The sequence below is a fragment of the Alosa pseudoharengus genome, unplaced genomic scaffold (genome assembly GCF_046254945.1).
Source record: "Alosa pseudoharengus isolate Yale_2024_CS ecotype anadromous, Long Island Sound unplaced genomic scaffold, YU_APseudo_1.1 YU_APseudo_1.1_scf_1, whole genome shotgun sequence".
In the NCBI taxonomy this organism is placed as follows: domain Eukaryota; kingdom Metazoa; phylum Chordata; class Actinopteri; order Clupeiformes; family Clupeidae; genus Alosa; species Alosa pseudoharengus.
This window is the reverse complement of record NW_027468564.1, coordinates 23,752,309-23,765,039: the sequence shown is the minus strand read 5'-3', so window position 1 is coordinate 23,765,039 and position 12,731 is coordinate 23,752,309. Positions and strand designations below refer to the sequence as shown.

At 41.0% G+C, this 12,731-nt stretch overlaps 1 protein-coding gene across 2 annotated transcripts; it reads right to left on the bottom strand.

Annotated features, from left to right (window-relative positions):
- Positions 1-4,423: 4,423 nt before the first annotated feature.
- Positions 4,424-11,060, bottom strand: LOC143123338 (sialic acid-binding Ig-like lectin 16). Of its 2 annotated transcripts, none has more exons than XM_076284663.1 (11): positions 10,946-11,060; positions 9,916-9,982; positions 9,330-9,665; positions 8,794-9,045; positions 7,339-7,602; positions 6,089-6,346; positions 5,566-5,662; positions 5,353-5,389; positions 5,103-5,183; positions 4,794-4,874; positions 4,424-4,556 (listed from the first exon to the last, which is right to left on the bottom strand). In XM_076284663.1, exons 1-11 carry the CDS (start codon positions 10,946-10,948, stop codon positions 4,470-4,472), a joined length of 1,563 nt encoding a protein of 520 aa, XP_076140778.1. In that variant the 5' UTR covers positions 10,949-11,060; the 3' UTR covers positions 4,424-4,469. The 2 variants fall into 2 exon arrangements, with proteins under 2 accessions (XP_076140778.1, XP_076140788.1); XM_076284673.1 differs by having other exon boundaries at positions 9,330-9,662.
- Positions 11,061-12,731: the final 1,671 nt, after the last annotated feature.

The following is a 12,731-nucleotide window of genomic DNA, read 5'->3' as shown; positions in this document are numbered from 1 at the left end:
GTGTATGTGTGAGTGTGTGTGTATGTGAGTGTCTCTCTCTCTCTGTGTGTGTGTGTGTGAGTGTGAGTATGAGTGTATGTGTGAGTGTGTGTGTGTGTGTGTGTATGTGAGTGTCTCTCTCTCTCTCTCTCTGTGTGAGTGTGTGTGTGTGTGTGTGTGTGTGTGTGTGTGTGTAGGGGGGTGGGTGTTTTATTTTAGGCTTTGACACTTATCACATCATAGCACTTAGCACTTTGCAAAGGGCTACTAAAAGGAAGTCTGCACTCTTCCTAGATATCATGTGAACACTAAACAATTAAAGTAAAGAATAATCTTCATTAGACATGTGACTTGCACACTTTGTGACTGAGGCTACGTTTACCTTTCATCATGAGTAGAATAACAACCAGAGATGGAAGACAAGTCATCATCAGTTTTAAAGGAACCTGTGAAAATGCCCATTAGCATAATGGGACAAAAGCCAAAAAGATCTATTTACACCTTGAGTTGTTTACAACATGGCCATTTGATATCACTCAATAAATACAAAATGGCATCCAACAGAGATGAAGAAATCAACAAATGACATAAAATACCACAAACGGCTGAACGCCACATACTGTTAGTAGGCATACAATGAATGTACCTAATGTCAAATCAGTTTAAACAAATATGTATTTTTAGTATTGAAGAGCAAACTTTCTCATAAAACAGCAAACTAGTGTTATAAGTTAAATCATGAGATTTGGGATACTGAATTTACCGTGTTGAGTTCCTGATGTATGTTGTTCATGTCCACGTATAGTGCGCTGAATGCAGAGGAAAGGAGGGAACTGAGGCCTTTATACACATCGTGGCTTGTGGTCAGTGCTAGGTGTCAAGTACACAGGAAAGGCCAATGAGACTTCACACAAAGACACTGTTGAGCTCTGCCTTCATTATAACAAAGACCAAAGACTTTTGTCACAGACTAAAGGATATTTGCCATACACCCAGTTTTCCTACCAATGTATTACATACGCAGTAAATTTCTGAGGAGGGTGGGGAATGTCAATGTTACACATACATACACACACACAAACACACACACACACGCACACACACACACACACACATACACATACACATACAAACACACATATACTCTCTGTATATCTCCCTTACACACACACACACACACACACACACACACACACACACACACACACACACACACACACACACACACACACAAGGCTGTGTGCTGTGCAGTGCTCAAGATGACATTGGGACATTGAAGGCCGTTGAACGTCAGAGTGTGCACAGCACAAGGTGACTGAAAGACCATGTGTGCTTCTAGTGTGACTGGTTTCTTTCTCTTTGTATGTCGTATCACTGTATAATCCACACAAGTGATGATTGCAGTCACTAACAGTATTGACACACACACACACACACACATATTAAACATATTGCAGTAAACATTGTAACACTGAATGTGTTTGTCATTAGTATTTTCTGCAAATGTTTGAGTTTTTAAAAAAAGAAAATTCCGAGTAATGGCGTGACATACAGTAACACACCACACAAAAGTGTGAATGACCTCACCTCATCTCTCAGCCATGGTGTCTATGACGACGTGGAGGGGGGGCAAATGTGTGACCTGTGTGGTTGGTGATATCTTGCTCTAATTTTTCAGCTACAAGTGAACATTTTTTCAAAAGTTATATATATATATATATATATATATATATATATATATATATATATATATATATATATATATACAATGTGCACTGCATTCTGCATACAGCTCATAATATCATAATGTTCTTATGACAAAGGTCAGAATTCATTCAGCAAGGCACATTCCACATACTGTACCTTACTGTATCTGATATAAATTGATACCATTTTATTGATAACAATTGTAATTTAATACTAGCCTGGAAAATCCAGACACTGGTAATTTAGAAAGGTTAAGGGTCTGGCCACGAACAATGTAATGGCCCAACTCGAGGGGCGGCACCAAGCGTGCATTTGAAAATCTCACTGCATGCAATTGGATAACACTACGACCAATGCTTACTCTGAATAATTCCATAACACTACAATCAATGTGTACTGGCCTCCAATGTTGCAGTGCTGTCGTCATCAGTTTAGCTCACCTCTGGCCCGCATATTAATTGGTTCCACGAGATGCAAGGGGGAAAAGTAACGTGCATCAATTGCTCATTGCCAGAGTGTCTTGCAGAGACACTTCCATTGTGCGCTTGCGAGAACTCTGGATTTCCAGGGTAATTTAATACTGTCTACACCCTAGAAAACAAGCTGCACAGAGCAAGTCAGACATGCCAAAATGTTTAAAACAAAACACACATGCGCACACACACACACACAAACAATGTGTGTAATACTGTGCTGTAAAGATCTGCTGATTCTCATGTTCATTTGTGTTCATGGTTATCTTGCTCTTCACCTGTTGGCCATGTTGTGCAATTACACGTTACAACCTCATATCTCAATGGCTCTTCGGAGACACAACTTGCAGTAAGACCTGGGTACACTGGTTACACCAGTGCACAATCACTTTCCACAAGCACAAATAAGAGATGTTAGATTAATTGTAAATGTAGGCATTATTGTTGAGATCCTGAGCAATCGGTTAAAAAAATGCTGTATTTTGGCCATTTGATTGAGCTCTCGATTTTGAGATTGCTGAGTGAGGTGTCTGTGAAATTAACTTTAGATCTTCAATGTTGTTGCTGATAAGGCCGTAGCTAAGATTGTTTTATAGGAGAGTTCAGCTGGGTAGAGACTTTTTATCGGGGTGGCACTTGGGAACCAATACTATATGAAACTATGTCAAATCTTTCAAAGATTAGGATAGCCTATTTTACAGTAAATAACACCAAAAGATCATGTAAAGCCAACACTGATGCACAGGTCCATTCACAAATGACCTGAACATGCTATTTTCTAACCTGACCGCTACCCATGAGCATTAAGGAAAAATGTATGCCTGGCCTGCTTTTTTGCATATTCAAGTATATTGTGGCCCTTGTTAAGGATGGCCCTTTTTGGCAGTGTAGCCTTATTTAAATCATTCACAACTTCTGTATGTTAAATAGGTGTAGCAGACTCTGTTCCCTTTAGTCCAAAAAATGGTTGGGTGTATGGCAGTTTAGCCTACAGATGGATTGTATTGGGGATTATGAAATAAGTAGTGTCACCTTATTTTACTCAAGATTGTTGATATCAATTAATAGCCTATTAAAGTAATCTTCAGTACTTCAGGCATAGTTTACCACTGAATCATGATAGCCCACTATGGTAAATTTGTGATTATATTGAATCATGAAACCCCACAATGTTAAATGTGTGATTATATTAAATCATGAAAGCCCACTATATTTAATATGTGATTATATTGGATAACTGTATGTCATTATTAATGATTAGCCATAGGAGAACTTCAAATCAAATAATAATCATATATCCCCATTCCCCACCCACCCACTCATCTCCTTGACACCTGACCAAGACCTCTGGTTGAAACGTTGTTAATAATTTTACAAAAAATCTAAAATACCATGTGTTGGCACAAAACACATCTTTCATTCATTTTAATCCTGAAATTGCCATTTCATTTTAAATCTACACCATTTCAACACATGATATTAACAATATTGTATGCATAATGCTGGAGCACACTAGGACATTCTGTGCAACAGTGGCGTTGAAGAAAGAAGATAATTATCATATGTCAATGTAAATAATTTAGCAGAGGAAATACTCCAAATATGCCATCAAGCCAAGTAACATACTACCAACAAAATTCCACAGTTTTAACATCATAATAGCTGGCCTAGTTGCAGGGACGTGTGGTCGGGGGAGTCAGTGTCTACCCTGTTATTTATGCTAATCCAGAGAACTATTAAAATCCATTGTGGATAACAGACATTCATATTAATATCAATGCATATTTTCTTAATTTGGTATTATTGTGTATGTGACACTGTTCGTTTTAAAACTCTTTTCCCTTAAACATAAAGCGACCCATCAAATGTGTTTGTTTTCAATGGCAGGAACGGCTCTTCTTTTCCCTTCATTGACTTAACGTTGAGTGAATTCTGGTCTTTGCACATGTGACTCAATAATGCTGAACTCAACAAGCGACCAAAGGCACATTTTCCATTAATACTGTAGGTCTATTCTATAAAAAATACATGATGATAATACACCTTACTTCATAAGTCTTACTCAAAGAACAATAATGAACACAACAAATATTGTATGCAAATATTAAATCTAATATTGACCCTAAACATTAACATGGTTATGATTATAGAACATGTGATTAGCATAGGCTATAGGCTAACTAAGCTGTCAACTAAAAAAAAAAGTGTGTAAAACTTAGGCCCTAAAATAATTGACTCTTATTTTTGTATTTTTTTACACACACACACACACACACACACACACACACACACACACACATTTCTGTAACATCATCCGGTTTTCGTGATGTCATCCAAGGTCTCATAGATTCCAGTGGCTGGCTCATCACTGTAGTCATTTGAGGTATTCCTGGCTTTCTGTATAGAAGGAAACAAGACAAGTATATACATAAGCAGCCTTTCATGCAGACTTCTGCTTCTTTGTACGAATTAAGATAAATAATCTGCCTTGCCCAAATTGCTTATTTCCACCAGTTATTTATTTTGTACGTTTGCAGCCAATGCCTCATGTTTTCAGTAAAATACTTGTCGCCCCTTGATGATTGAGCATAAGTGTCAGATCTGCCTGGAGCATGGAAATGCAGGAATACTTACCTCGAGCGTCTCATACTCGGAACTCTGGGATTTGAAGGCCAGTGCTGTGTAGGTGCTATCTGTTGGGTTGAGACCTCTCTCCTAGAGACATTACAGTAACAACAAAATGGAAATGTAGATGCAGGGATTAAATATGGAATCTTCCATATTGTGTCTGCCTTACACAGTGTAGTAGGTGACAGGAGACGTACTTTTGTGACACCTTTTCACTAACTGAACTGGGCTACTGTGCAGCATCCAAACCTTGTTAATCACTATAGGCCTGAACCACATTCACTTCCACACATGCTCTCATGATGAGATGCTTACCGTCACATCCTCATAGTCTGAACTAGTTAGCTTTAACTCCATATTAGAGTAGGTGTTCTCACTCTGACCAGGGTCTCCAGCCTAGAGATATAGACAGAGAGAGAGAGAGAGAGAAATAAACAAAAAAAAGTTCAGACATATTGATAGGTAGATAGACATGATACTCAAAAGTAGACAGTTGTTTAAAAAAAAACATCCGATCGGCAGTGTGCTTTCAATTAAACTCAATGGAACTGTTGCCATTCATCACCTTGTCAAGAGTTCCACCCTCTAGCATTCTATGTCTCCTACAGAAAAAAAGAAAGAAAGAAAGAAATATATTAAGAAAACTATTATTTTACCACTGTAAATAGACTAAAGTATCACAAAGTAATCAGCGGAAGTTGTTGTTGTCTGATTTATAAACACCATGACTGTAAATAATGCAATGTAATAGAATAAGTAAAAAAGAAAGTCATCTAACCTTTTGATTCCACAAATCACACCAATCCCAACAAAGATAGCCACCAAAATCGCAGCTACAATGCCCATAACCACTGGCAATGGAGAATCTGCTTTACCTGAAATAAATTACAACAAAATAAAACAGTGCAGTGCAGTATACTATGCAGTATGATGAATTACAAAAGATTCCCCAGTGACTTTATTTGTTTTTTTGTGTTTAATTTTAAAGTAGTACATCCTCTCTTACAGTTACAGGGAGGCTACACCATGTGCGTAACTGAAGCGTTCTTCTTCTTTTTTTTACTTTTGTGCCGTTATCACGTCTGGTGTAGCTAGTTCCATTTGTCATAGTGGAAGCTAATTGTTGCAGCTGACGCAACGCGAATGGAACGCTTCAGTTACGTGCCCTGTGTAGCCGCCCTGTTAAAGTGGATGTGTTGTGAGTAGCCTATGTGAAAGAGGAAAGACAACAGAGGGCAAGAAAACAAAAGATCTCAAGTATGTTCAACTGCCATTTGATGCTAATGCTGAAAACTCTTTACCTTGCAGCGTAACTAAGAGTGTAGGGGATCTCCCACTTCCAACTGTGTTCTTTGCCTCACAGTAGTACTGCCCTCCATCCTCAGGTCTGATGTTAGTGATGCTGTACTGCTGTCCTGATCCTACTGGAGTGGACTCATTCACCTTAAACCAGGTGTAGCTCTCCACTGGTGGGTTGGCATCACTGCTGCAGGTCAGAGTCACTGATGCTGTCCCTAGTGGTTCCCCCAAGACAATGGCTGTTGTATTCTTGGGAGAATCTGTGAAATACATGTTTTTTTCTAAATTGATTAAAATGGAAGTGATCATGTCATACTAGTATTTCATAATCTATATTATTCTAATATATTAGCCTAACGTTGTCATAGTCAAATTCTAGTCAGAATATGAGTCTGATACTGCTCCATTGGGACATAATTATGGAGCGTGTTTCAACCGATACAGGGGGGGAATGCCTCTGCACTCAATTGGATAGACCTAACCAATCAGAGCAACAAAATAGCTTACCGTGAGAGGTAGGCAGAACACACAAACCATCCTTATCCACAGATGTCTTAACATTGTTTTCTGGTCTTTTGTAAAAGTTATTGTGCCGTCAATATCTCCTACAACACTCGTTAGCGAAATATAAGAGATAGGCTATGTAGCAGGGTAGGCTATTAGGAAAAACTGATATTTTCCCTCCGTTTTTAAAAATAATTCTGTTAAAACAGCGATATGCTACAAACATGTTATAAACAGCTGAGGAAAGCTGTCGCAAATCCCTCGAACAGGTTGTCAATCAGAGATTTCAAACAAACGACGGAACAACATGTCACAATGAAACACGCTGTTTTCCCTTGATGAAAGTGAAACCATGAATTTTCCCACATCTCAACTTTGGCCAAAGTTTTCAGAAATAATCATTTTCAGTGATAAAACCTCATTGAAATAATATGCATTTTTCCATATGGGGTCTTAGAAGTTATCTGTCTCCTTCTAGCCACAGCGTTTTTGTTGCTCACCTGTCCATCATCGTAAAACCCGATTTGATTGGTCCAAACAGCTCTGGTTCGAGCATATTTGCTCCACAATGAAGCAATGCCAGACCGAACTTCCCGGGGCTAAGTTTGGCTGGCACCTAGGCTATATATAAGTATATGAGTGCTTAATCTAAATTAAAGAAATATGAAGCTTGTTTTCTTAAGGACAGTTTGTATAAATTGGAACCTAATATGTAAGAATGTTCAGTATCTAAGTAAGCAGCACTCACACTGGACCAAGACCTCTACGGCAGGCGAGTGAAGCTCCTGCTGTCCAGCCAAAGCACAGGAGTATCTGCCCGTGTCCTCCGCCATCACTGGGTCCAGAACCAGCTGTCGTCGGTGGTTCTGATCCGAGAGGAGACGGCTGTCTTTGGACCACTTGAAGAAGGTCTGGCTGCTGGTCACGGGACAGGTGATGTCACAGGTGAGCTCCAACTGCTCCCCCTCTTTCACCTGCCCAGGTGGCAACTTTACCTGCACCTGCTGTTTACCTGGATATGACGAGAAAGTATAATAGTATTGGTAAACCATTTTCCATCACTTACATGCACCTTTGGGTCCCTGCCGACAACCCTAAACTCTAAATATATTTTGCAGCAAATGTATACTAACTTAAAGTCAAATGCAGTGTGTGTTATTTACTTATTGTGTCTAAGGGCCCTATTTTCACAAACCGGTGCCGGAAAGCGGATTATTATCCCAGCGCAAAATTTATTCCTATCTTGCACCTTTTTTTTAGGCAACGCGCCAAGCGGTGTGGCAATTAACAAACTAAGGAGGGGTCTGGCAAATTTTGTCTAAAAATCAAATCGTAGATACGCCACTGACCAAGAGAAACTTGGTCAGAAGTCCATGGCGAGTTTTTAAGAGCGCATTATCAACAGTGATATAGGCGGGTGCACAACGCACTCTGTTTCTCTCATCCACAAACACACCAGCGCACATCCATGCAAAATATTACAAATACAGGATTACAATGGGAAACATAAAGAATAAAGATATAATACATCTCACAATGAGTAGTTATTCATCATCAATGGCAAATTGGTAATGATGGATAAAAGTGATTAGGTGAGAGGCGAAAGGCAAATATGAAGCAAAGGTGAAGACGCACTTTCACGAGATGTAAGCAGCAACTCCTCTGCAGGATAAATGTTTTTTATTCAGTTATTCGAACATTATTGGGATAAGTGCTACCCTGGAAATCCAGAGTTCTCGCGAGAGCACAATGGAATTGTCTCTGCGAGACACTCTGGCAATGAGCAATAATGCATGTTACTTTAACCCCTTGCATCCCGGGGAACCAGCTAAACTGATGAAGACAGTTTGCATGCTTAAATGCATGCTTGTTGCCGCCCCTCGAGTTGGGCCATTACATTGTTCGTGGCCAGACCCTTAATCTTTCTAGATTACCAGGGTCTGGATTTTCCAGGCTAGGTAAGTGCTGCTTTTTCCAGGCGATGTTTTTGATGGTAACCCATTGTCAGTCAATAGTGAAAGTAATTAACTGTGTATAACTGTTTTGTCGTTGACTGTCACCATGGTGAAGTTAGTTTCACTTTGCCAATGAGTTCAAATAATAGACGAGTGCAAATGTGTATAGGCTATACTCTGCTAGGTTTTAGTAAAGCATATTATATAACACTTTTATATAATAATCAATTATAAGGTGGACTACTCACATGACACAGTAAGCCTGACAAGGTGAGAGGGCGTGGCCTCATGACCTTTGACCTGGCAGGTGTAATTGCCCGTGTCGTTCATGCGTGCGGGGTCTATCAGCAGCAGGTTGGTTCGCTCCAGGCTGGCGAGTATGTGACCATCCTTCATCCAGACGTAGGTGGGGGCTTCACTCAGGATGCAGGAGCCGCAGTAGAGGTCCACCTCCTCCCCCTCCGTCACCGTCACCTCAGGGCTCACCTCCACCAGCAGGTCTGAAGGGCAATACACACACAATGTCTCATTTACTGACAGGGAGTGCAAATGAAACATGGTAACACACATGTGACTGATTTGAAATGAAACATGGTAACACACCTGTGACTGATTTGAAATGAAACATGTTTACACAGTTGTGACTGAGAGTGTAAATTAAACATGTACACAGCTGTGACTGAGAGTGTAACTGAAACATGTTAGCAGAGCTGTGACCGAGAGTGTAAATTAAACATGTTAACACACCTGTGACTGAGAGTGTAAATTAAACATGTTAACACACCTGTGACTGAGAGGGTAAACCCGGATGAGCTGCTCAGTTTCTTTTCGGAATGATCCGTCTCAAAGCTGAACCAGTAGGTTCCCGAGTCCTCCACACGGAGATTGTTGATTCTCACAGTGCAACTCTGGGTTCCATCACCTAAGTTTTCGACACGGTCCTTAAACACGTGGTCTTGTAAGATGTCATGTGTCACTTTGTCCAGCGATTGAGCTTTGAACCAATGGGTGGCTGTGACCTTATGACCTTTTGGGTAGCTGTAGCTGCAGACGATGCTCACAGATGACCCCTCCAGTGCGCATGTCTTCATGGTCTGGTATTTCACATTAGAACCAGCTGCTGAAACCAGCACATTTTGGAGTTGAGTACAACCCAAAGCACTCCAAACACACACACACAGACACACACACACTCACAGTAAGAGCACAGGCCAGTTCAAATGCTACAAAACTAAAAGCAGCAAGCATTGTATTTTTTGTTTGTGTTAGACTTTTGGAGACACTACAATCAAATGTAAGGGTGAAGTTTAAACATTTTGAACGTTTTTTTCTGCCTGCTAAAATATAAAGACAGCCAAGCATTTCCTTACCAATGGTGGTTTTGAGAAGGACTGTTAGAACCAGACAGCTCGACCACGGGAACATAGAAATGAGTTTCTAGTGGGGAGAAGAATTGTACACTTAAGAAGGATTTTAAGAAAAAAAGATATTTAGTCAAAATATGTTGTTTGTGTTTGGGGGGAGGAGGTTTATTGGTGTATAGGCTTCTGCATAAGTTGTTAAAACCTCAAATAGCTTGACAGGCGGAAGTTGACAGAAAAAAAGTGTGAACTATGCTTTTCCCCTAAACATGGAAAATATGTTTTCATTCTGTTGTTCTCAGTGACAAAATAATTATATCAATACATATTGAATGACTAGTATGATGATTATAGATTAAATGGAAAAGGTACTTCAATATTTCCCATAGCAGAGGCTAAAGGGAAGGGGAAAAGAGATGATATTTCCTTCACTGAAAACTGAATGTAGAGATGTAGAAATAATCTACTTGCGGAACATTATTTACCAAAGATGGGGGTGACAGTGAAGCAACAGCTTCTATGGGCTGATCAAATTCAACACCTTACCTGTTACAACTATACAAAAGCATGTGGACACAATCATCCACACAAGCCAGGATATACTAGCAACACTAGCCACACTGTCGGACTACGGGGCCTACAAATATACATTAGCTATGGATAGTCAGTTAAATATCGGTTGCATATTGCTTGGTAACACAAAACATAAATTGAGCTAATCTGAAGGTCAAAAATCAACACTAATATACAAACAATGATCTATCACTCAGTGTCCTTCACCATAACAGGCCTTGTGATTTGCTGATGGCCCTTAGTGTTAAAGTGCAACACTAGCCCAGTGTTTCATAAATGAATCTATCACAGTTTCCAAAATTGTATTTCCCAGAATGTCACATGTTCTTAAAGACATGACATCTCCCTGTAATTTAATCCTAACATACAATACATCAGTAAACAATAAAATAAGTATTAACAAAGTTCTGCCTTTTTCTCTCGTCTTTTAGTTAGTTTCCTTAAACTGACACCCAGTGTCCCTCACCATGGCTGAGCCTTGTGATTCGCTGATGATCTTGGCTGATGAGATGGGTGTTGGTCGCTCTACTCCGCAGCACAGAGTGGCAGGTTAACCGTTTAGAACAGAGCAGCAGCGCTGCATCAACTCTGACATTTACAAGAAAATGGCGTGCTCAGAAATGCTCTCATGGTTTAGCAGTAAGAAAGAGGAAGAAAACGTGTGATTGAGACGTGTGTGTGTGTGTGTGTGTGTGTGTGTGTGTGTTTGTGTGTGCGTGTGTGTGTGTTTGTGTGCGTGTGTGTGTGTGTGTGTGTGTTTGTGTGTGCGTGTGTGTGTGCGTGTGTGTGGGGGGTGGGGGAATGGGCTTTAAGAGGAAGCCTCAAACTTGCACCACAGGCTTAGAGCTAACATTAGTATTTATACAAACTAGGACACTGCTGCCTGGGAATGGTTTGACAGCAATAAAGTTCCCCATGTTCACGGATGCATGACCTTTGACCTTTGACATGACCTTTTTGCATGTGCACTATACACACAAATACACACACACACACACGTACACATGAAAAAACTGCTTATTTAAGTCTGTTAATTTGTGTTTAATTAGGCTCATTTATCACCGCCAGTATGTATATATGCTTTATAGACTCAACCTCATATGTTTGTTGTTGGTCCAACACATGACTCAACAGGACATATGTCGTTGTTATACAGTAACTGACTATCATGTTAACTGGCTGGACGGCTGACTTTGCCTCTGGAGTTAACGTAACCGCCCCCTTCTTTTGCAGATGTGTTCAGCCCATGGTTCAGCCTCTGATATCTGGTCACAGATTTGTGTGTTCAACTCCAGTTCAAATTGAAATGTTTGTGATGGTCCACTTTGTTGTTTAATAAAGGTTAGGTTGTCTTATACTGGACCATGAATATACCTGTAGCTGCCTGGCTGCGTTAGCAACCACCGAAAATACAGCTGGGCCTTGCAGATGACAGCTCTACGAGGAGGCAACACGGGGTGGGACGTCGATAACGGCAGCTGACCACCTGGTGATCGGCATGCTAAGGGACGGCCAGGAGTGTCGCAGAACCCAGAATAGGCTATCGACAGCCCAGGGGCTCAGCTTGTCCGGCTGCAGTGGAACTGTTGTTTTTTTTGTTGTTCTAGGGGGCAGTGGAACTGTACTGCAAGGAGACTGGGGCTGAACGAGAGCACGACCTGCGAGTTAAGGTGTTTGGTGCGGGGTGGACTGTGGTAGTGGTGGCCGTCGAAGGCCAGTTGGTGATGGGGCGCGACACGCCGCTGCTGGAGCAACCTGAGACTGGTCGCTGAGTTGGAGCTGAGGGAATGCGTGGCAAGGGCCATGCGACTGTCAGGGCGCCCAGGAGAGGGCCGCTTGCAGCCTGAGGATTCCCATGTAGTCTAGGAGCTCCTGCTGTGTGGACACTCCGTTTAGCATGGTCAGTAGTGCCGCAGACTAAGTGGACTGAGGTAATGAACTCCGACACCGACGCTTATGACAGTGGCTAAGCTGAGGAATCAGTGTCGGGGGCACTGCATGGAATCATTGCCTCAATATCAACAAATCAGGATGTAGGCTATGAATCTGATTGAATTAAAGTATTGGCCATCCCCAAAATGCATCAGAATACAGGAAATCACATCAAACAAATAAAAAAAAATTCTGGGGAGAACCCCCAACCCCCCCCCCCCCCACATATGCGACAATTAGTGGGGGGCCCGTAATGCATCTTGGCCCAGGGGCCCGAAAGTTCATAATCCGCCCATGAATACTAGTAATCCAATAGGGAG